Genomic DNA, 21,100 nt, shown 5'->3' with positions numbered 1-21,100 from the left:
CGTTTCAAGTACACCTTCACGTACGGGTCATTCATATCCAAACATTTTTTGTTAAGGAGATTTTTTTTTTTTGTGAGATGAGAGGAAGAAGAAAAAATGCTTACTACAACAATGTGATCGGTCTGGTCGAGCAGAGATGAAACTTGACTCAAGAATTCCGGATTCTTCACTCGACCTGATATATGTATGTGTGTGTGTCAGCGTCCAAAGAATGCATTTTGATCAGGTAATTAATTAATTGAAAGCGTATATATATACCGTGAGGGGAGTTGAACATGTAGGGGACGTTGAAGATTTTAGGTGCGAGACAGTGGCCTCTTCGGAACTCCTCCCGGGTCCTTTAATTACATACACACACAGAGTACAATCTTCATTACTCAGCATATCTCACGTCAGTACAAGTATAGAGAGAGAAGCTGATCACATGCAGTACCTAACATCGAGATAAGAATGGCGACCTGCTTCCACCAGTCTCTTTGCTTCGGCCACATCCACCGTCACCACCTCTGAACCTGAGCTGCCCATCCTCCTCCTCCTTTCAACCCAACACGCCCGATAACTGACTTTCTTCTCTAAATAGGCTTCTCCCCTGGTTGCGTCTTGCTGTTTATTTGGTAAAGCCAAAGGTCTTCACATGCTTTCTTTCTGATTCCTACACGTGTTTTCAACCCTTTAAACAATGCAGTTACTTGTCACATCCAAGCGTAGTTTGATAGTTTCATACAATCGCACATGATATGACTCAAAACGAAGTTACTCACGTATCTATATATATATATATATATAATTATAATATATATATTGATGATCATACGTGTACGTTTCCAGGGAAATGGGCTGTGTAAGATTGCTTTAGAGAGACGGAACCTAACATCGACTACGTCACCCGAATGGATTGACCATCTAACCCCATAAGCCTCGGACTCTCTCTCTTTAAAAATAAAAAAAATCAATACTCAAAGTTCGGTGGACATGTTAACATATTAATAATGAAATTATAATAGTGAAATAGATATTAAACATGTGCTGAAACCGAATTTCAAAGCTGTTCAGGTGGGACCAAATGTAGACTGGACTTGGGGGAGCTGTTGTCCAATATCTTTCCTTTTCTTCAAAACTCACTCTTCAGATTCCCTCCCCCGGGCCCAGGGAGACGGAAGTAAAGCGGGCCTTTTGGGCCCATTAAGCCCATTTAGCTCCTGGTGTCCAGATGACGTCATTTGATTGGCTGAAATGAAAAGTTATATGAACCCGAGCACAGATGATCTCAACAAGACTGGGTTTTAGCTTGTCGCCTAAGTTCGAATCGTATCTTACGAATACGCTTGCCCGTCCACTCCGAACAAATCGTAAGAGGCCTCGTCGGAAATTAGAGGGAGGACGGAGAAAGGTGAGAGATGGCAAGATACGATCGAGCAATCACAGTGTTTTCCCCCGACGGTCACCTCTTCCAGGTTGAGTACGCCCTCGAAGCCGTCCGTAAAGGTAACGCCGCCGTCGGGGTTCGCGGCACCGATACCATCGTCCTCGCCGTCGAGAAGAAATCCACCCCCAAGCTTCAGGATTCCAGGTATTCGTTCGACCTTGTCAAACTAGTTTTTTTTTCTGCTGGATTTCGTTCCTATGGGTGTTCCGCTCTTTGGTTCGGGGTTTAGCTTGACTTCAATCGCTCGGTTAGTCATGTTGCTTCTTGACTGGTCGATTTTGATATCCCCTCCCATATCAAATTCTGATGTTTGGTTTCTGTATGAGTTGGATCTCTTAGCCTTTTAGGACTAGAACCATAGTTAAGATCTTTCATCTACGAGTATGTAAAACTAACCTTGTTTCTCTAAGATGGGAGGAAAGGCGCAACATTCCTTCCACAAATCTCTTGGGCGCGTTTATTTATTAGGGTACAGCTTCAGTCCTACCCTCTTGCTTGATCCTTCCCGCCGTAAAATTACCTATCAATTGATGAACTGGAACTCCTGTCTTGTTCAGATGTCGAACCATTACCACATGCCTATGTATCAACCCATTCTCTTCTATTGGTATTTATCTGGATTAGTTGGAGGAGGGTAGGATCTAGTTTGTATTTCTTCTCAATTGCTTGTGTTTGTTTAAGAAAACAACTTCGGCACTTTTTTTTTCCTTACAGATCGGCTAGAAAGATCGTGAGCCTAGATAACCACATTGCTCTGGCCTGTGCTGGGCTCAAGGCAGATGCACGTGTCCTGATAAACAGAGCAAGAATTGAATGTCAAAGCCACAGGCTTACTGTAGAGGACCCTGTGACTGTTGAGTACATCACCCGGTACATAGCAGGGCTTCAACAGAAATACACTCAAAGTGGTGGAGTCAGACCATTTGGTCTCTCTACTCTTATCGTTGGTTTTGACCCGTACACTGGTGTGCCCTCGCTTTATCAGACTGATCCATCGGGTACTTTCTCTGCTTGGAAAGCTAATGCAACCGGGAGAAACTCTAACTCGATTAGGGAGTTTCTGGAGAAAAACTACAAAGAAACATCAGGCCAAGAAACTGTTAAGCTCGCTATCCGGGCTTTGCTTGAGGTGAGTTTTCTCCTAGCATTTTCTCTCGCTAGTCCGAGTGGTAGGTTTTGGCATTATTCCCCGATGAGCCGTCTTTAAAGTGGATCACGATATCAGGTCTTTTAGTTTCTTTTTAGCATGGGATTGTAATTTTAGCATGATACTGCAACTGGGAACCAAATGTGCAGGTGGTAATGTTTGAGAGATGGCTGTAGTTGGGGAGGGAAGCCATTAACAAATTGCCAGAGAGCACTTAATTCTGTGTTATAGAATTTATTGATATTTGGTGGGTGATTTTTCAAGTTTTAGTGCCATGATGGGAATGCAAATTCACGGGTACCTGAGGCATTTGCGTATGTGCAGGTAGTTGAGAGTGGGGGAAAGAACATCGAGGTTGCCGTAATGAGGCAAGGGCGTGGTCTTTGCCAGCTAGAAGAAGCTGAGATCGATGCCATCGTGGCGGAGATTGAAGCAGAAAAGGCAGCCGCAGAAGCCGCCAAAAAAGCCCCCCCAAAGGAAACTTGATTTGGCATCTTCCAAGGATCGATCCCAGTTTATTAATCATGCTCGCCTCTTGGCAGTTTAACTGGGTTTGCTCTTCTTTTTCACTTTTGGTTCATCAACGGATCTTTCTGAGCTATCAGAGCGGAAATATGAACAGTTTTCAGTTGTGAGTTTGCTTTGATTGATATATAAAAGCCGGGGCTCATGCGTATCCCGTTTTGAATGGGCTGAGACAGGATTTCTATGCCAACGACCCAAAAATGGAGATGGCCCACGCAGGCTTCGAACCCAATGGAATCTATACCGATTACCAAAATAAATAGTACAAGTAATGTAATACATTAATTTTTTTTCAGAGGGGCTTCCCAAGTATCGCGGAAAATTAGAGGAATTGAAAAACTACATCTCAACTCAAGCGTCATCATTAGAGCAGAACTGTTCACATGGAAGACGCAGAAAGGACAGTACAGGATTAGGAGGACGTTGTTGTGTCACTCTCTCTCACCAGTCTTCTATTTCATCTTCGGATGTTTCTTCAATCTCTTGGACCTTCCGATCAGTCTTTCTGGATGCCTCGAACACTAGCCATTTCAGAAATGGGGCATACTCTGTCGCCATCTCTGATGCTTCGGACGCTCAATACGCTTGCCCGTCCACTCCGAACAAATCGTAAGAGGCCTCGTCGGAAATTAGAGGGAGGACGGAGAAAGGTGAGAGATGGCAAGATACGATCGAGCAATCACAGTGTTTTCCCCCGACGGTCACCTCTTCCAGGTTGAGTACGCCCTCGAAGCCGTCCGTAAAGGTAACGCCGCCGGCGGGGTTCGCGGCACCGATACCATCGTCCTCGCCGTCGAGAAGAAATCCACCCCCAAGCTTCAGGATTCCAGGTATTCGTTCGACCTTGTCAAACTAGTTTTTTTTTCTGCTGGATTTCGTTCCTATGGGTGTTCCGCTCTTTGGTTCGGGGTTTAGCTTGACTTCAATCGCTCGGTTAGTCATGTTGCTTCTTGACTGGTCGATTTTGATATCCCCTCCCATATCAAATTCTGATGTTTGGTTTCTGTATGAGTTGGATCTCTTAGCCTTTTAGGACTAGAACCATAGTTAAGATCTTTCATCTACGAGTATGTAAAACTAACCTTGTTTCTCTAAGATGGGAGGAAAGGCGCAACATTCCTTCCACAAATCTCTTGGGCGCGTTTATTTATTAGGGTACAGCTTCAGTCCTACCCTCTTGCTTGATCCTTCCCGCCGTAAAATTACCTATCAATTGATGAACTCGCTCTTCCCGCACTACGGTCTCCGTCTCTCCTCCGCATCATCATCTCCTTCTGTGTTTACGCATTCAAAACTCACATGAGACACTTGCCAGTGAAGTTTATGCTGAAACAATAATCCATAGTTTTATCCGGTAATGAAGAGGAAAAAAAATAAGACTGAATCTTTCCAAAGCTTTAAGGCAGGACCTTGGTCTGTGTTGAGGATTGTTCGACTTGCCAGAGTTTTGGCCTGCGAATGGAGTGCCACCTATATATCCAACAGGACCATTCAAGTTCAGACATGCAAAATTCAAACTGATTTCCAGGCATTACTTACGTAGGCCAAACCTGGAGGAAGATGGAAACTTGTTTCCATATAACACGCCACGAACAGCTACTGAGGCTCCAGCTGATTGTAGAATGTTTTCTGCTTCGTTGCGCCTAGACAGCTCTCCTCTAAAAGATGCGACGAAGACATCAGCATCGGCCAAATATGAAGATACACACCACGCATCATCTATGGCTTCCTCTCTCATAAAATCCAGCACTTCATAAACGCCACCAATCACACGTTAGAGAGAATTTCAGCAAGAACAATTCAGACTCATTCAGAAGGTCCACAAGTGCATCTGCGTGTATGTTAAGGAGAAGTATGAAGTATATGCTACATAAGCAACTTGGAGATTCAAGATGGGTCAGTACCATTTTCATGAAGAAAATCCACCACAGACCTTGCCTGCCCATGTGCTTGGGAGAGAACCTTCTCTGGAGCATCCATTTTCAGTGGCAATCTTGCAAACTGATCTCGTACAAGAAACTCTCTGCAGCCTGACACAAATATTAGCTTATAACGGAACGATCTAAAGCTCACAAACCGCAATCCCAAAACTTGTTGGTAATGAATTACCTGATCCAATAACATTATCCGTCTCCCTCTTGTTGTGGAGAAACTTTCCCAGGGCGTGAAACAAAGTGAGAGTTTCATCTCTGCCAAAACAAGGAGAGATTCCCTCATCCAAGGCAGTGCCATGCCTCGGCGAAATTTTCTTGGTACGATTCAGCACTGGCCCAAGGGAGTAGAGTTGCAAAGATGTAATTGCATGTCTGATGTCACCTCCACAGGTGCTTGCTATTTGATCAATCTCCTCGGCAGTTACATTGCAATGCTCTTCTTTGCATATTCTCTGAAGTGTCTTCTTAATTGAGTTCTTTGTAATGGGATTGAAAGCGACCTGGGGGAAAAAAAATACTCAGATAATCAGCTAATACAATATACATTGGTAGATGAAGACTGCAAAATAGTTGGAGAAACTAACCTTACAAGCCCCGGCTTGCTCAAGAGAAGACTGGAGATCTTCCATGCTTCGTGTCGTCTGGTCGGCAGAATCTGTTTTATTGTAGTCAGTCGTCAATACCACTGTAGGAATCTGAGTTGATCTCACCAAAAGACTTAAGCAATTTTTCAGTCTTTCAAAGGCTAGCCTCCCATTTGTCAGAGGAAGGTCATCGATCAAAAGAACAGCACGGGACTTTGATTCTCCAATGCCCGATGAAGTAATCAATTGGTATTTCCTAGTTCTCTCAACAAAGTTTTCAAACTCATCCAGCTTTGACGTGTATTGCAGTCCTATTAACATGTAACAAAAAGCCATCAAATTTTCTCTGCAGTTAAAAACAAAGAAATAGATTAAGTGCTTTACTACCTGAACTTGAGTTATGTGTATATTCTTGCCAGATTGTAGGAATAGGAGCATCCCACTCGTACACCGTCACACCGAGTGCAGAAGCAATCACATGGACAGTTGCAGATTTTCCAACTCCAGCTTGCCCCGTCAGTAAGAGAACATGATTCCCAAACTCACCCTGCTGGTGCAGAGAATGAAGAAAGCTAAGGATCATGAGCTAAGAGACCACAAGACGACAGCTAAAAGGGAAGTCTCAAACGAACCTTTGGGAAATCCAACCTTTCCTGAAGCCACATTTTGACTTCTTCAACCTGAATAACGCTGAAAGTGTTACTTATGTAAACAACAGAGAAACCAGAGCAAAGAGGAACACAGAACAAAGATACCTTCTTCTTATGAACAGCGAGCTCTTCCAAGGTGTGAGGCCTGTATTTTTCCACCCACAACTCCGTGGATGCGCTTCTTTCATAACCTAAATCAAAGCTAACCCATAAGTTTTTAAAAAAAAAAAAAAAGCAAGGACCAACGGCATGAAAGCCACTGCAAGCAGGAGCAAAATCAAATATTGCTATCACTCGTAAATCCTATCGCAGCAGAACAGAAAATGGGGACCAAACAGAGACTTCCTTTTCCGCATACCGGAAGGTACCTTGAACCCGCTCAGAGCTTCGTCGAAATCTTCGAATGACAATCTGATCTGCATCGAGGACAAAATCGAAATTCAGAGTTTTCCAGTCTTCCCATGTACATCCACCAAGTCAAGAATTGCAAGACGAATTTATAGAAAGCTAGAAATCATGCCTCATCAACGTGATTGGATTCTTTCCTTCTCACAGGACCCGAGACGCGAGCCCTCTTCGCCGCTCTAGGATTCGCGCTGCTACGTCCCGAAGAACCCGATTTCGACTTCGTAACTACCCGAGACGAACTCGAGATACGCCGTTCGTGGTCGTCGTCATCGTCCGACGATAACACAATCGTGGGATTACCTTTCCCCATCGCCTAGGGTTTTAGACAGACGAATCGAACTCGTTAAACCCGATCACAGTCTCCAAAACCTGCTCCGAGGAGCGTAAAGTCCCTGGATTTCCTCAACTCCCCAACTTGGTTTCTCACCGGCGACCTGTCCTCATTCCTCGGATTTCGCTGCTCTACGTTCATGGCCCAACTCTTTTTGGCGGAGAAATTTCGCGGGTTGTGAAACGGCGTCGTTAGCTGGCTCCCGGCGTACATGAGAAGCTCACTTAAGTCCTCTCGTGTTCGGACCCTGTTGGATTTTTTTTATTTATTTATTTTTTTTTGGGGTGGAGATAAATTTCAGAAATATATTTTTTTATATCAAATATGAGCAAATTCATACATGACAGTTCGGTTGCTTCCTTTCAATGGTGGTAATCAAATATGCTAACAACAGCCAATCTTAGGACATCATTCTTTACAGCATTGCTTTAAGACAAAGCAAATTTTTTTTTTTTTTGGTGAAAAAGACAAAGCAAATTTATCACATGAAGACATCACAAGTTTGTTTATCATTATGTGCGTGGACCAAATATAAATAATTAAAAGAAGAAATGGAATGGGACGCAACTGTGAGGCCAACCATCACCGTCAAAAACGAAGTTGTTCATCATACGAGAAAATGTTGCGTTTTCGGTTATTAACTAATAAAAGAGCAAAACCCCAAAAGAAGCGGAGGGAAGAAAGATCACTGGTGGGGGAAGGACGATTGGGTCTAGGGAATGTGAACGCTTCAACTGCATTCTTTCCCGGCCTGGTCTCTCTCTCTGCCCGTTTCCATCATATCCAATTCTGTGTCAAATTCGGTTCTAGGGTTTCGATTCTCTCAGAGAAAGTTTGCTCCTTTGTCATCAGCTGCGTAATACCCAGATGGCCGATTGACGTCGGAGTTTTTTTATAAATAAAAGAGGAAACTCTGGAGGAATTTCGAGATTCATCAGGCGTGGAGATCCGATCTGAGGCTGAGCTTTCTGGGTTTGATATATACAGTTTTTTTGGTTTTCCCTTGGGGGAGGGAAAATGAGCGCTTCGAGGTTCATAAAGTGCGTTACGGTCGGTGATGGAGCTGTCGGGAAAACATGCCTTCTGATTTCTTACACCAGCAACACTTTCCCCACGGTAACTCTTCTCTGCATGGAAGGAAAGATTTCGTCTTCTTTACCAAAAAAGAAAAGAAAAGAGAAAGATTTCATCTTAAGAAACCCAACAGCATCAATTGCTTTTTTTAATCGACAGGATTACGTGCCAACGGTTTTCGATAACTTCAGCGCAAATGTTGTAGTAAATGGAGAAACCGTTAATCTGGGATTATGGGACACTGCAGGTAAGGGTTTGATTTTATATTAGTGTGGAATCTGGGAGTGTTGGACGATAATAACAGATATCGGGGGGGTTGAATACAGGGCAAGAGGATTACAACAGGTTAAGACCGCTGAGTTACCGCGGGGCAGACGTATTCATACTGGCGTTCTCTCTGATAAGCAAAGCCAGTTATGAGAACGTGGCCAAGAAGGTGAATGATGTGCCCATCTCTCTCTCTTGCCGTTCTTTTGGGTAATGTCATGTGGATTGAATGATTTACCTCATTCCAGTGGATTCCGGAGCTGAAGCATTACGCTCCAGGAGTCCCCATCATCCTCGTTGGAGCCAAGCTAGGTCTGTTTCTTCTATACCATTCTCACCTTCCCCGAATAAAACCTCCGACCCATCTTTTGTTTCCTTATTCTCCAGACCTACGAGATGATAAGCAGTTCTTCGTAGACCATCCTGGTGCTGTCCCTATCTCTGCAGCGCAGGTAGTTAGTTGTCAATACTCGTAGTTTTTATTACAAAAACAGAGGAAGCTGTTTGGTGTGTAAACAAAAAAAAGTTTTGTTGGGGGGCTGTGGAAGGGAGAGGAGCTCAGGAAGCAAATAGGAGCGCCCACATACATAGAGTGCAGTTCCAAAACTCAAGAGGTATCGTTGTTATTGTCATTTGTTAATTACAGATGGAAAGGGCATTTGATCATAACTATTGAAACGTTTATGGAATGGGAGGGGGCAGAACGTGAAGGGTGTGTTTGACGCGGCAATCCGAGTAATCCTCCAGCCTCCCAAGCATAAGAAGAAGAAGAGCAAAGCCCAGAAGGCCTGCTCCATCCTATGAACAACACACGCTCTTTCATACAATCCTTTTCATGACATCACTCTTGTTTCTTTTTTTTTTTGGACCTGGTCAAATGCAGAAATGCTCATTCATGCTATATAACTTTTTTTTTTTTTTGGGTCCTGAAAAAATTAAATGGACCATAAACAATTTAAATACAAATACTTGGTGAAAAAAGTAGGCCCAACTTGAAAGCAATGGGCAAAGGCTAAATAAATAGCCCATTAATCAGGGTCGGATCGGAGGGAAGCGAATGTGCGATGGTTACCCCCAGGCGCACTTGGAACACGTTTTCTTCACGCGCCTTTGTTTGTGGGTTTCCAACATCTGAATCTGCTTATGTAATTACTTGTAACTAATTGCAAAGATGACTAGTTTCCTGTTTGGGAATCTGAAATCACTTAAAGTTTGTTCTTATTGGACAAATCCCTAGCGAAGCATGTAGGAAAACATAGAGTGGTTGAGAACAATTTTATACGAATGGGGTGCGATCATATCAGCGCTAATGTACCATATCCATAACGGACTCAATTGGGGGAAAGTCAGGTCAAGATGCGGTGGTGGAGGAGGACGAGGAGTTGGTTGTATTGTTAGGCCAGAGGACCGCCGAAATGTTGGGACTGGAACTCAACATAACGTACTGTGTTGGCCCACAAAGATTCTGAATCTGAACCACTCTCCCTTATCAACTCCTCCATCGTCTCGTTATCGTCGTCCATGATGTATAAGCCCCGTCCATTCTAATAATTGGTAGTGTCTTTATCGATCAGCGGCGAGACCGAGGGACTCGCCAGCAGTAGATAAGGGTCCTCATCGGCGGAGGAGGCCAAAACAGAAGGCGTAAGATCATAATCGATCACGTCCGAATCACCTCCCCTGACGATCTGCGTCCATGGAGAAGGAGAGAACCGTGATCTCGATATTGGGCTATTGATGGAAAGGCGAGAGCTCAAATTCGCCGTCGCATCCATCATGTAAACCGGAGAGCGGCGGTGGCTCTCGAGTTCTGGGTGCCGCTTCGTGTTGGGCTAGCCTTAACCTAAGTTAGAACAATGTCGTAGCGTATTGGGCCTACGATCCATAACTACGCTGGGCCCAGTAACCAACTACTGTGAAAGACACAAATATACATTATGCATGAAAACCAAAAACTTGGACTGCGGAGTCAATTAAACATAAATATCATTGAATCCTATCAGTTATTTAGTAAAAGTCAACGAACGAGAAGGTCGATTGGACAAGGAAGATTCGAAAATGTCGACAAAGCAAAGCACCAGAAAAGGTTAGGGACGCTTTACAAACATGAATCAGAAAGAATGAAAGAAACGTGTCACATTAAAAGGGAGAGAATAAGGAGGAAAAGCAGGGAAGGGAGAGGCTTGGAACATAAACCGGCGGAGATAAATGACGACAGCGGCGGCGGCGGAGGAGCAAAGAATGGACCCACCGGCGAGCTTAGAGGTCTGGTGGAATCGCTCTCGTCATAACCTACCAACAACAAAAAAAATGCGTAGTCACATTTTATCGATGATTAACTCTATACCCTGCTAATGTAATGTGAGTATATATGTGCTTACAATCAGATTCTCTCCATCCCAACATCATCCTCTCCCGATCGTGGACGATTCTGTAGTTGGTCATGAAGTTTTCTGGTTCAATCATATAAAGCAATTCATCAGGACATATTCATATACTTAATTTAGCATTTGATATATATATATAGTTAATATGCACACTTACGTCCAATTATGTTAATAGCGGAGTCATCCTGTTTTATGACGGCCAGGCAGTATGCTGCTCCTCCCTGAGAATTCGGAGATGTAGACATGAGTCTATATACATATACATGGTATCTATCTCCACAATGCTGGGGAGCCTTACATTGGAGGTGGAGAATACGAGAACAGGGTCGAACACATGATACACATCTCCATCTTTCATTTTGAAATCGATAGTCGGAATGTTTCTCGGATCAGAACTGCAATATACATTTGTTATATGCCCCGTAAACAAAACAAACGAAGATGCAAATGACCCATTTGAGCACGATATATATGTGTATGAGAACGTACAGTGATGTTATAAGGTAGCAGAAATCGAAGGGATTGTCAGAACCGCTTGGAATTCGCCTGTCAGTGACGGACCGGTCGAACTAAACACGAGAGAAAATGGGACATATATGTGTATGTACATATAGAGAGAGACGAATAACGAGAGGATGGGGACTAAATTAAGGAGCTGTATATATATACGTTTGAAGTGAGGTGAGAGTAGAAGGGTTCAAGCAGCCATGTAACGGCGGTACCCGAATCGAAAATGGCTGAGAATTCTACGTCAACTGTCGCTCCTCCCACTCCGATTCGACTGATGGTCACACTGTAAAAGGGGCTGTTGCATCACCGGGGACGAAACATGCATGCAACTATCCGTCATGTTTTTGTTTTCATATTATAAGTTTTATCCGGTAAAGGGAAAAAAGCAGAGTATATTACAGAGGGGAGAGATTCAAGGGGGCTTGACGTTGGTCGGAGGAACCTTTGTCTCCGAAGCTGATAGTCCCAGATCCATTAGGCCCGAAACACATCGAGAAGGAATCGGAAGGGACAAGACCTGCTTTGGAGAGCATGGCGGGCACTCCTATCTCCTCCACCCCCAGTCCCATCAGCCCATTTACCGCTTCTTCTCTGAAAAGTCCCTCTTGAGACTTACTGCATCCAAGTATGATAGGAGCATGGACTGATGATTTGGAATCCTCTGAGGTCAAGTGCAACATATCTTCCACCAAAACACCACTGGCCGTCGTGTTCTTGGAGAGGTATTCAACTTTATACGGACAATCGCTGACCGGAGAAAGGCATACGTCTCTTGACGGACACATTGTGTGGTTGCATGCTACCTTTGCGCTTGATCTTGATTTGCTCGGGTCGTATATGTTGACATCCACCAACTATTTACACACATATATATGGAAACCTTATTCTCACCCTTCAGCCAGAGAAGAACAAGTGAAGTGGAATGCAAGCATGTACCTCTCCATTGTCAGTCTCGAAGGTTCGGAGGCAGGTAGAAGAGCAATTGCAGGGCAACCAGAACAAGTCGCTGCCTGTGTCTAATGCCACCAGAAACCATTGAGGCGGTGTCCCCACTGTCACGTTTGCGTAATGCAAACTGAAACGTACAAACGAAAAACACATTCATCAGCACACAGACCAAAAGGGAAGATAGAAAAGGAGGATCATATCATATAATAACAGTAATACTAAGTGATTTGTCGAGTGGAATTGCCGTCGGCGAAAGTAAGAGTGGTGTGATTGTTGGCGGCGGATGAGGCAAGGCGGCGACCCCTCAGGGCTCTATCTCCATCTACCAATGCCTTGTAGTACTCAAAACTGTCCTTCTCCGGCAACCCCTCTGATCCCCCAATCACTTTCTTCACCCTTTCTGAGAATCTGTGGTGTATTTCCATTGTCAACTTCCTCGGGCCTTCGCTTTTTCCCCATGATCCCCAACTAATAATGCATGCTACCAGCAACATCATCGCCATCTTCACCATCTTTGAAGATTGGAGAGGTTTGAGTTTCTTCTGGTCGAAGAAACTGGTATTGTTAACGTATCTCTATCGGCCCTTTCGTGCTGATTCTTCTGCCAGGGGAAAGGTCAACGTTTTGTTTGGTGGCATTACTTTGTTGCCCCATATTGAAAGTCTTCTCACTCCTTAAATCCCCTCCAATTGATGTCATTTATGTAAACCCACCAAAGGATCTCATCAACTTCATTATTATTGATTTGTTGTTGTTATTAATATTATTGATATTAATAATAAGAATATTATTATGATGATGATGATGATGATGATGATGATGATGCTGATGAGGATGATGTAATGATTGAAGCGCGGACATCTAAGTAGCGTTCAACCGAAAATGTTGTCCACCTAGCGGTTACAAAGCGGACGTGCGGGGATGTACGTATTGTCGTGTCGCTCGCTACTACTTTAAAATAAAAAATAAAAAAAATACAAATGATTGCTTAGAAACAAAACGGGAAGAATGGACTGGCTTTGAAGCATGAGTAGCAGCAATTATGGGTTCTGTTACATTAGTCATACGCTGAAACATTGCCAGAACTTGCTTTCTGAATACCGAACGGAAGGTGGCGACATACATCGATCGATCAATGCCTAAACCATTTACAATTTTTTTTTTTTATAAAAAAAATATCTACACAATGTAACGTATAGAAAACTAAGATGTACATGAATTCATCGCTGTGTATTATAAGGATAGCGAAGGTGGAATTGAACATCGTGTACGAGAGGATTCCCAGTTCGCACAGGAGGAGAACCCGCCACGCATAACGGAGGACATCCCCACTCTCTCTCCTCCTGCATGCATGCATTCCCCGTTCTCATCCCTCTCTCTCAAAAAAAAAAGAGAGAAAGAACAAAATTGGATAAACATTAAAGGGTCACCTTATCAACTGTGCTCACGGCTCCTCCTCTACTTCCATCGGAACTCTGCTGTCTGATATACACACACACACATATGTAAAAGAAGATTATGTAGCAACAGATGTATATATAACCAAAAAAAAAAAGGAAAGGGATGGATGGGGACGAACACGTGGAGGGAGCACTGGACGGGCTTGAGGAAGTCGGGGACGAAGGGACACACGCGGCGGGGCTTAGGACATAGGAGGAGCTGCTTCATCGTCGTCTCTGGTCCTCCGCAGTTATGCATCTTTCCTTCTGTTTGAGAACCAAAAGGCAATGAGCGTGTGTAGTGACGAGTGGGAGATTTTGTAGTGATGAGTGAAGCCAAGTTTGGAAACCATCACAAAACTTGTGGGGGAGCTTTTCTCACTCTCTCTATTCGCTTGGCAAGGCGTGGAATTAGGATTTTGCTCTTCTTGACCAACCCCTTCCTTTTTTTTTTTTTGAATCATTATTATTATTTACAAGGGAAATATTAACCAGGCCCATTAGGCTCATCCAAGGCCTATGTATATTGGGCCTGTAAAAGGCTATTTATTTAGTACAAATTAGAAATGTGTATATGCAATGCCGAAGAATGAATTCACCACAACGTATGAACACTACGACTGCCTTGTTTAAACATAATGCCAAAGAATCAGTTCCATACATAAGATTACACTACAACACGAGGACCTCCAGGAGCTACAATCAATCACCTGGGACGATTTGATCCATCAAAAAAAAAAAAAAAACTAATCGAGCCAACACTAGAGAGTGTGTTCCTGGACTCATCATATTCACAAGAAGAAAGCAGAGATTGCTCAGAGATCCCTTCTGCAGAGCGGGCAAGAAGCATGCCTGAGAAGCCACCTATCAATGCAATGGAGGTGGAACATATGACGGCACTGCGGCAAACTCCTCACCATCTCCCCCATTCGCAGCTCCTGCTCCATCATTCACATTCCACACCCATTACAAAACTTTCCATCTCTCACCTCCCTTCATGTCATTAAAGGAAAACCATTCTCCATCATTATATACTATGCAATGGAACTTGTCCAAATCAACCATCTAACTAAAACGCCAGAATTCTAGCCTTTGCCAAGCAGAATAGCAACTCAAAACATACCTGAAGGCAGACAGAACAAGAGAAGTCTATGTCGTTGCCCGTGATTCTCATCTTTGGGATCTTTTCCAGAGAGTCACCAGTTAGTCCCCTGGATCCACCCGTGTCAAAGATGTCTGTTTGCTCCTGGAACCTTGACTCCATGGCTCCCATCTGCACACACACACACACAAATATGCAGAATGAACAATTGTATAATGCTGCTGAGATTATATGCAGCAGCAGCAGTCAATGTACCTGACTCTGCACCGCACTTAGCATTGCTGGACCGATACGTTCTCGAACAAGTCTCCCACTTAAAAGGCTAGCAATGACGTCAACCTGTTTGAGTTTCTCATCAGATTTTGATGCTCACACACAATCAGGTCAGTAAAAAGACTTGGGGCTTCATGTTTACCAAGTAGAGGAGGCATCGAGTTCCAGATTCATCGGATTGCCAGAGGATCAGGGAAGACTCGAACACTTCGATGGAGAAAACAGCCCCAGAAATGGCCCCAATCGCAGCCCCTCTTATGAATCCGCTCTCAGTTTCTTGGCCTATCAAAGCTCCTGTGAATGCTCCCAGCCAAGTCCCCACTAAGCCACACAATAGCCAGACAATCAAAATTTTCACTTCTTCTTTCGCATTTCATCGGCAACAAAGCAGGAACAAGAAGAAGAAGCGAGTTTTGCAAATCAAACAAAGTGATAGAGGAAATCATCCACTTTCTCTCCATTAATCAACCGACTATGGGTTATGGCAAGAGGAAATCATCAACTTTCTTAGTTTCTCATTTCCGAAAGTGTATGGGATGCTTTTCCAAACGATCAATAAAGACAGGAAAGAACTGTTAAACCAAGACACGGTAGAGAAGCCCCTGTGGGAGATAATAGCTATACATGCGTGATAACTCGTACAGCATCCCATATAACCTATGAAGATTTCAGACAGGACAAGCGGATCAGGAAGCCAGATGGCCATTTACATCAAACGCGGAAAGGAAGAAAGTACAAACCGAAAGCGAAGAAAAATGTTAAGATGGCGGAGAAGATGTTGCCAAGGGCAGCTGAAACGTCGAGATTGCAGGTGTCTCTAATCCGTTGTGCAAAACTGGCCGGTGAGAAGAGGGAGAAGGGACAGAAGCGAGAGGCATATCCATAAGATTCCATGTCTGCTTGCGAAGAGGAAAAGGGTTCGAGGCGAATGATGTACGAAGGCGGAGGAGGAGGGTGCAGCTTGCGTCAATTGGAGAGGGAGGAAGAATTGAAAGGAGAGGGGGGATTCAATCCAAGAGGAAGGAAGGCACCTCCGAATCCAATTAAAATAGGAGGAAGCTTCGCCATCTGCAGGGAGGCGAAAATGGACGGAGATCGCATGTTCCTCCCCTCCTCCCTTCTCTTTCGGGGGTTAAGGATACAAGGAAAGAAGAGGAGTGGGCAAGACTTGGGGTTCCCACATTGATATACAACTTCAAACTTATCCCGGGTCAAAAAACAAATGTGTGCGGGTCCACGCCTTTGATTTCTGACTTGATTGATTTGTACCTGCAACATGTACCACTTTTCATCATACAATTCAAGATGCCTACCACAAATATCATTCGCTCTGTTTTACCAACAAAAAAAGGGAAGAGACATACGCGGCCTTTCTCTACCATTAACGTATTGCATAGGCCCATCGCGTCCTTACTTTCCATGCGCGTCGGCCCATTAAGGCCCATAATCAGTCCAATACATTCGACCGGCCGGGCGGAACGAGTCCCGTCATCCGAAGACGACAATGCAAGTGGCGGTGGTTCCACACGCCTTCTCTCTCTTCCTCCCCTCTACTCGGCCTCCCCGCTCCCTCATCTTCCCCCGACGGTTACGCTCTTTCTCCCCCTCTTCTCCGTGGGATTCCGCTGACGCCGGCGATGACTTCGTTGTCGGCGACTGTCTCGTCTTTGAGGACGGCGTCTTCGAAGACCCCCTCCGCGACCACGGCGTTCGTTTCGTCACTGCTCCTGCCGAGGAGTCCCGGAAGACGAGGAGACGGAGCGCAGCGAAGACGAGAGGAGAATCTGAGATCGAGCCGCAGAACCTGGTGCCGGAAGAATGGAGGGAGGTGCAAGCTGAGGTCAATTTGACGAAGAAGGAGAAGCGGAAGATCGCACAGCAGCTGGAGTTCGGTGTCCGGGTGGAGAAGAAGAAGCAAGCTCTGACTCCACTGAGGGATGTCGACCTCAAAGAATATCTGATCTACAAGGAAGCCAAGTTGGCTCAATTGAAGCCTGTGGTTCTCGATAAACCCACCAGTTTTCCAGACGACGGAGAGACTGGTGTTGCTTCTTCGAGCGAGCGAGTCGCTCCGAAGAACCCTAGATGGGCTGTTTACGGGAGGGGGTTCGATCATGTCACCAAGTTATTCAATAGTGAAAATTACGAGCCCGGTGGCAAGAAATCCGACGGTTGGTTTTACTCAATTTCTCTCGGATGATAAGACTGACAAGATTTCATCTTGTTTCTTCGCTGCTTTCGGCTCTTATATTCCGCTGTGGGTACTGATTCTTATGGATTAACAGGCCCTCCTAGGAAGCTGTTCACAAAGGAAGAAAAAGTTCTACTGAACAGCCGCATTCCTGACCTTGCTGTGTCCACCTCTGTAAGTCCCCTTGGTCGCCTGGTTTCCAGATTGTGCATTGGTTCAAAAAAGGGAAATTCAATTTCATTCGTGTGTCCAGGCTAGGCTTAGTTAGGTTCTTGCCCTTGGACTGGTTTTGGTCTTGCAGTCATCTGGTTTTTGTGGTTCTGAATCTGCTGTCTTAAATTCTGATTAACTAGTTAATTTATTTGATGGATGTGCTATCAGAAAAAATGGCTGCCTCTACACACACTGGCTGCGTCAGGGGAGTTTTACCTTGTTGATTCCTTGCTGAAACACAATGTCGATATCAATGCAGCTGACATGGTATGCATGATTTTTGGACATGCTCTCCTTGCATGTGTTCTACTACTACTGTCTCTTTTTACTATTGTTTTCATGTTGGTTTTCAAGGATGGTTTGACAGCACTTCATAGAGCTATAATCGGTAAAAAACAGGCCATTACAAACTATCTACTGAGAGAATCAGCTAACCCGTTTGCTCTTGACGAGGTGAGTGAGTGATCAACTTCACCCATTTATGCTGCTGCCATCTTCCTCTAAGGTAATTATTTGTGGAGGACAGGAAGGTGCAACCATGATGCACTATGCAGTGCAAACGGCATCAGCTCCCACAGTCAAGCTTCTTCTGCTGTATAACGTTGACGTAAATGCTCAAGACAAAGTATGGTCAATGAATATTCCTTTTCTTGCTGTCGTCTGATACGCCTCTGCTGTCATAATTAGTAGCTGAATCGATGGTTTCACATCGCCTTTTTCAGGATGGGTGGACGCCCCTGCATGTTGCAGTTCAGGCGAGAAGAGCCGACATTGTCAAACTTCTGCTAATAAAAGGGGCCAATAGAGATGTGAAGAACAAGGTAGTTTGAGATCTTTCTCAATGACACCCTTAATTTATCTTTCAAAAAAGAGAGAGTTAAATAGACAGACAATGGTTTTGGTATTGTGTCAGGACGGATTAACGCCACTCGGCCTGTGCCTCTACTCCGGACGAGACACTAGGACGTATGAGTTAATCAAGCTGTTGAAAGAGGTCCCCCGTAGCAGACGCAAGAGCGCTCTCACTAAGGGATGAATCTATTCAAACAACTGAACATGTAGCATGTGTAGTCATTTCAAGCGTGGTAATGTCAGACATTGGTTCACATCGTTGACGAAAGGACTGGACAATGGCAGAGTGAGGGTGTAGAAGTGGAGGCGCCATGGACACTAAGCAATGATTCTTGAAGGCGATATACATGGGAATTTAAAGATAAATGGAAGGATCTGTAGTGCATATCAGATTTTGTAGATGTTTTGTTTTAGGTGTATGATATAATCAGAGATTGTTGGAGACCCAACTCGAGAATTTTGAGATGGGGATGGGCTGTAGGAAAAGGGCCTTGGGCCCATCTAGGTTCTTCGGTATGTTATTATAAAATCTGAATTTCCAACTTTGGGCCTTTTGCCCTTATCGGTAAAGATGGCTTGTAATTGTAATTGGTGGGTGGGTGCCTAATACCGTCATGTTCAGAAACTATATATATGTATGTACATATATCCACAACAATAAAGAGGAATAATAATAATAATGCCCATGTGATATGTCTATATTCCCATCACTCCAAAGATGACGTGTATAATTAGCCCACCATGTCATCAATACTGATCAGATATGTGATTGGATTTTCAAAACTATAACACGCTCCGCGCGTATTGAAATGTAAGAATCTTGAGAAGATAATAATCAAAAAGGCAATAAAATATGTTGTAAGAAGACATAGAATAAATTGCCAAATTGGAGGAAGGCACAAGGATAATAACGGGGATTGAAATGAATGACGTGGCATATTAATATTCGTGGGGGAGAAAAAGATGATCCCGGAATTACATTAAAGACTTATCCATGATTTGATTTTTAATCCAACTCCCCCCCCCCTGTTGATGTCAACTTTCGAAGGGATCCTCTCTCCACCAAATTCCTCAGCAGACCGCGACGATGACCGGACTCGCCTTCTGCCCTGCCGATCTCCGCCTCTTCTCGCCGGAGCCCAAGAGTTTCACCCTCTACATCTCTCCATCTCCCTCCTCCCTTCGATGCTCCATCCCCTTCTCCCTCAGATCTCTGCGCTCCCCTCCTCCCGCCAAATTCCTTCCCATTTGCTGCCATGGAACCTCCCGATCCGGCCTCGGCGACGATCCCAATCTCGACTTTCTTGAAGCTTCTGTCCTCGTTTCAGGTCCCTCTTCCCTTTTCATTGCATTCGTGCCATTCCTCTTTTTTCGTGTGCGTGGTGTTTCCCCGATTCCTGTTGCTTGACTCTGTCGTTTAGGTGTTGTCTATTTCATGTGTCGGCGGGGCTTCAATAACGTGTATAATCATTGCCCCCGGTGCGATTCTTGATCTCTGTTAGGATTTCAACCTTCTAGGGTTTTTACCAATTTTCGTTTTGTTGCAAAGGTTTCCGCCATACTCCTTCGTCGTCCGCTTTTTTATTGTCTTTTGCTACTGTATGGATGGTACAATATGGATGAGAGAATGGACGATTAGCCTTGTGAATCATTTGTCGTTTGATCTTGACGCATCACGTCGCTAAATTTGGATATCTTTTAAACTACAACAGAGACGACTATGCATTACAAAATGCGGAGGCAAGGATTTCGTGAAGATTCAATTTGGCAGTTTTCTAGGCGTTCACCTCCGTTCGCCATAAGAGCCAGTGAATCCAGAGTCGGTGTTTCCACGATCGCACTTGGCTTTCTCCGCCGCTTTAAATACCCCACAATTTTTTTGAAGATCTCTTGTGATGGTGACTATTTGCTACCCATTATCGTAGGTGGGTGCATGAATGCATATGCATTGTAAAAAATACTTGCTATCTGTGCTTGTTTCTTCTGTTTATTGCTCATGTCCAGCTCTAACTTTGGCCTTCTACACTCTCAGGAGATGCTGCTGTCGAGAAACTACTGCATTCTTCGCCGGAAAATGAGAATGAGGTATCATGAAAACATGAGTCTGTATTACATTAATGCTTTTGTGATTTGGTTTTTTGAATCTAACCTGTTAGCATTTGCGTAGGAATGCCCTGATCAGTATGAGTTTGTGGCTGCCGCTGTGGACAAATTTGGATATGAAGTATTGGCTTCCAGCATATTCATTTTGTGTTTTGATCCAGAATTTGATCATTTCTAATTCCTGTAGCCACTTGTTTAGCAAGCTGTGATGTGTTATCCCTTTTGTGATAGGTCCAAATGGTGAAGATTACGAATAGAGTTGTCAACACATACTATGCAAAACTCTATCTTGGCAAGGTATTTGAAAGACTGTAAGCGTCATTGTTTTATATCGAAAATCCTTTTTTCATAGATTGATCCGTCTGTTCTACAGCGAGGAAACAACGATCTTATAAGCATTGATGCACGGCCTTCAGATGCCATAAATATCGCAAAAGCATGCCAGGTATAGTACCATGCTTTTAATAGTTCTGTTGGAATCTTTCAGTTCGTTTTTCTTCATCCAGGGAAATGAAATGGATTTTCTGACCTGTTTAAATTATCAAGTTTCCATTGAAACTTCAGCCTCACAATAACCTTTAATTGTTTGTTCTGTTGCAGGCTCCAATATATGTAAATAAAGAAATTGTCTTGACAGATGCTATTAGAATTGGTTATGGAGGCAGATCGCAGAGCACAAAGCCTATTTTCGATGTCATCCTTGACAGGTTTTTTTTTTTTTTTTTTTTTTTTTTTT

General features: G+C 44.0%; 8 protein-coding genes and 1 long non-coding RNA gene across 18 annotated transcripts in view; 4 read left to right on the top strand and 5 right to left on the bottom strand.

Annotated features, from left to right (window-relative positions):
- Positions 1-579, bottom strand: part of LOC104826589 (thiosulfate sulfurtransferase 18) — a 1,381-nt gene extending 802 nt beyond the window's left edge. The window contains exons 1-3 of the mRNA XM_010559362.2: positions 434-579; positions 259-338; positions 105-175 (exon numbers count right to left, since the gene is read on the bottom strand). Coding sequence (XP_010557664.1) covers positions 105-175; positions 259-338; positions 434-525 — 243 coding nt within the window. The 5' untranslated portion in view covers positions 526-579. The remainder of the gene's footprint in view (positions 1-104; positions 176-258; positions 339-433) is intronic.
- Positions 580-1,269: 690 nt separating this feature from the next.
- Positions 1,270-3,261, top strand: LOC104826565 (proteasome subunit alpha type-7-B). 2 transcript variants are annotated; one of them, XM_010559329.2, is made up of 3 exons: positions 1,270-1,570; positions 2,141-2,555; positions 2,723-2,834. In XM_010559329.2, the coding sequence occupies exons 1-3, from the start codon at positions 1,398-1,400 to the stop codon at positions 2,747-2,749; spliced, it is 615 nt and encodes a 204-aa protein (XP_010557631.1). In that variant the 5' UTR covers positions 1,270-1,397; the 3' UTR covers positions 2,750-2,834. The 2 variants fall into 2 exon arrangements, with proteins under 2 accessions (XP_010557631.1, XP_010557626.1); XM_010559324.1 differs by lacking the exon at positions 2,723-2,834 and adding an exon at positions 2,898-3,261 and having other exon boundaries at positions 1,272-1,570.
- A 109-nt stretch (positions 3,262-3,370) lies between these two features.
- LOC104826545 (cell cycle checkpoint protein RAD17) lies at positions 3,371-7,289 on the bottom strand. Of its 6 annotated transcripts, none has more exons than XM_010559308.1 (12): positions 6,787-7,288; positions 6,625-6,682; positions 6,372-6,457; positions 6,249-6,296; positions 6,004-6,166; positions 5,617-5,927; positions 5,208-5,532; positions 5,003-5,128; positions 4,649-4,847; positions 4,508-4,568; positions 4,322-4,372; positions 3,371-3,671 (listed from the first exon to the last, which is right to left on the bottom strand). In XM_010559308.1, exons 1-12 carry the CDS (start codon positions 6,982-6,984, stop codon positions 3,540-3,542), a joined length of 1,758 nt encoding a protein of 585 aa, XP_010557610.1. In that variant the 5' UTR covers positions 6,985-7,288; the 3' UTR covers positions 3,371-3,539. The 6 variants fall into 6 exon arrangements, 5 of the variants coding, with proteins under 5 accessions (XP_010557610.1, XP_010557602.1, XP_010557618.1 ...); XM_010559300.1 differs by having other exon boundaries at positions 3,371-3,676; positions 4,327-4,372; positions 6,787-7,287; XM_010559316.1 differs by having other exon boundaries at positions 3,371-3,676; positions 4,327-4,372; positions 6,004-6,163; positions 6,787-7,286.
- Positions 7,290-7,596: 307 nt separating this feature from the next.
- On the top strand, positions 7,597-9,550 carry LOC104826530 (rac-like GTP-binding protein ARAC11). 2 transcript variants are annotated; one of them, XM_010559288.2, is made up of 7 exons: positions 7,597-8,121; positions 8,239-8,326; positions 8,406-8,515; positions 8,595-8,658; positions 8,734-8,798; positions 8,895-8,960; positions 9,042-9,154. In XM_010559288.2, the coding sequence occupies exons 1-7, from the start codon at positions 8,023-8,025 to the stop codon at positions 9,066-9,068; spliced, it is 519 nt and encodes a 172-aa protein (XP_010557590.1). In that variant the 5' UTR covers positions 7,597-8,022; the 3' UTR covers positions 9,069-9,154. The 2 variants fall into 2 exon arrangements, with proteins under 2 accessions (XP_010557590.1, XP_010557582.1); XM_010559280.2 differs by having other exon boundaries at positions 7,602-8,121; positions 9,049-9,550.
- Positions 9,551-10,319: 769 nt separating this feature from the next.
- Positions 10,320-12,836, bottom strand: LOC104826523 (aspartyl protease family protein 1). Its single transcript, XM_010559268.1, has 9 exons — positions 12,411-12,836; positions 12,180-12,318; positions 11,643-12,097; positions 11,403-11,538; positions 11,223-11,302; positions 11,032-11,128; positions 10,891-10,954; positions 10,728-10,799; positions 10,320-10,638 (listed from the first exon to the last, which is right to left on the bottom strand). Exons 1-9 carry the CDS (start codon positions 12,701-12,703, stop codon positions 10,481-10,483), a joined length of 1,494 nt encoding a protein of 497 aa, XP_010557570.1. The 5' UTR covers positions 12,704-12,836; the 3' UTR covers positions 10,320-10,480.
- Positions 12,837-13,356: 520 nt separating this feature from the next.
- Positions 13,357-14,005, bottom strand: LOC104826517. The gene is made up of 3 exons (XR_773785.2): positions 13,771-14,005; positions 13,622-13,673; positions 13,357-13,534 (listed from the first exon to the last, which is right to left on the bottom strand). It is a non-coding gene; the product is annotated as an uncharacterized LOC104826517 (long non-coding RNA).
- Positions 14,006-14,203: 198 nt separating this feature from the next.
- Positions 14,204-16,188, bottom strand: LOC104826504 (NEP1-interacting protein-like 1). 2 transcript variants are annotated; one of them, XM_010559242.1, is made up of 5 exons: positions 15,746-16,187; positions 15,148-15,326; positions 14,988-15,071; positions 14,754-14,903; positions 14,204-14,568 (listed from the first exon to the last, which is right to left on the bottom strand). In XM_010559242.1, exons 1-5 carry the CDS (start codon positions 15,897-15,899, stop codon positions 14,446-14,448), a joined length of 690 nt encoding a protein of 229 aa, XP_010557544.1. In that variant the 5' UTR covers positions 15,900-16,187; the 3' UTR covers positions 14,204-14,445. The 2 variants fall into 2 exon arrangements, with proteins under 2 accessions (XP_010557544.1, XP_010557552.1); XM_010559250.2 differs by having other exon boundaries at positions 14,475-14,623; positions 15,746-16,188.
- Positions 16,189-16,482: 294 nt separating this feature from the next.
- On the top strand, positions 16,483-18,891 carry LOC104826498 (ankyrin repeat domain-containing protein, chloroplastic). The gene is made up of 7 exons (XM_010559230.2): positions 16,483-17,176; positions 17,291-17,370; positions 17,578-17,676; positions 17,764-17,862; positions 17,936-18,034; positions 18,132-18,230; positions 18,323-18,891. The coding sequence occupies exons 1-7, from the start codon at positions 16,510-16,512 to the stop codon at positions 18,443-18,445; spliced, it is 1,266 nt and encodes a 421-aa protein (XP_010557532.1). The 5' UTR covers positions 16,483-16,509; the 3' UTR covers positions 18,446-18,891.
- Positions 18,892-19,264: 373 nt separating this feature from the next.
- Positions 19,265-21,100, top strand: part of LOC104826480 (bifunctional nuclease 2) — a 3,363-nt gene continuing 1,527 nt past the window's right edge. The window contains exons 1-7 of one of the 2 annotated variants that reach the window (XM_010559195.2): positions 19,265-19,589; positions 19,974-20,186; positions 20,294-20,346; positions 20,429-20,485; positions 20,596-20,661; positions 20,738-20,809; positions 20,965-21,071. In XM_010559195.2, the coding sequence (XP_010557497.1) occupies positions 19,349-19,589; positions 19,974-20,186; positions 20,294-20,346; positions 20,429-20,485; positions 20,596-20,661; positions 20,738-20,809; positions 20,965-21,071 (809 nt within the window). In that variant the 5' untranslated portion in view covers positions 19,265-19,348. Of the gene's footprint in view, positions 19,590-19,617; positions 19,741-19,973; positions 20,187-20,293; positions 20,347-20,428; positions 20,486-20,595; positions 20,662-20,737; positions 20,810-20,964; positions 21,072-21,100 lie in introns of those variants that run through there. The other variant, XM_010559203.2, reaches the window with a different exon arrangement.

The sequence above is a fragment of the Tarenaya hassleriana genome, unplaced genomic scaffold, assembly GCF_000463585.1.
Source record: "Tarenaya hassleriana unplaced genomic scaffold, ASM46358v1 Cleome10, whole genome shotgun sequence".
NCBI classification, from domain to species: Eukaryota; Viridiplantae; Streptophyta; class Magnoliopsida; order Brassicales; family Cleomaceae; genus Tarenaya; species Tarenaya hassleriana.
This window is presented reverse-complemented; position numbering and strand designations above follow the sequence as displayed.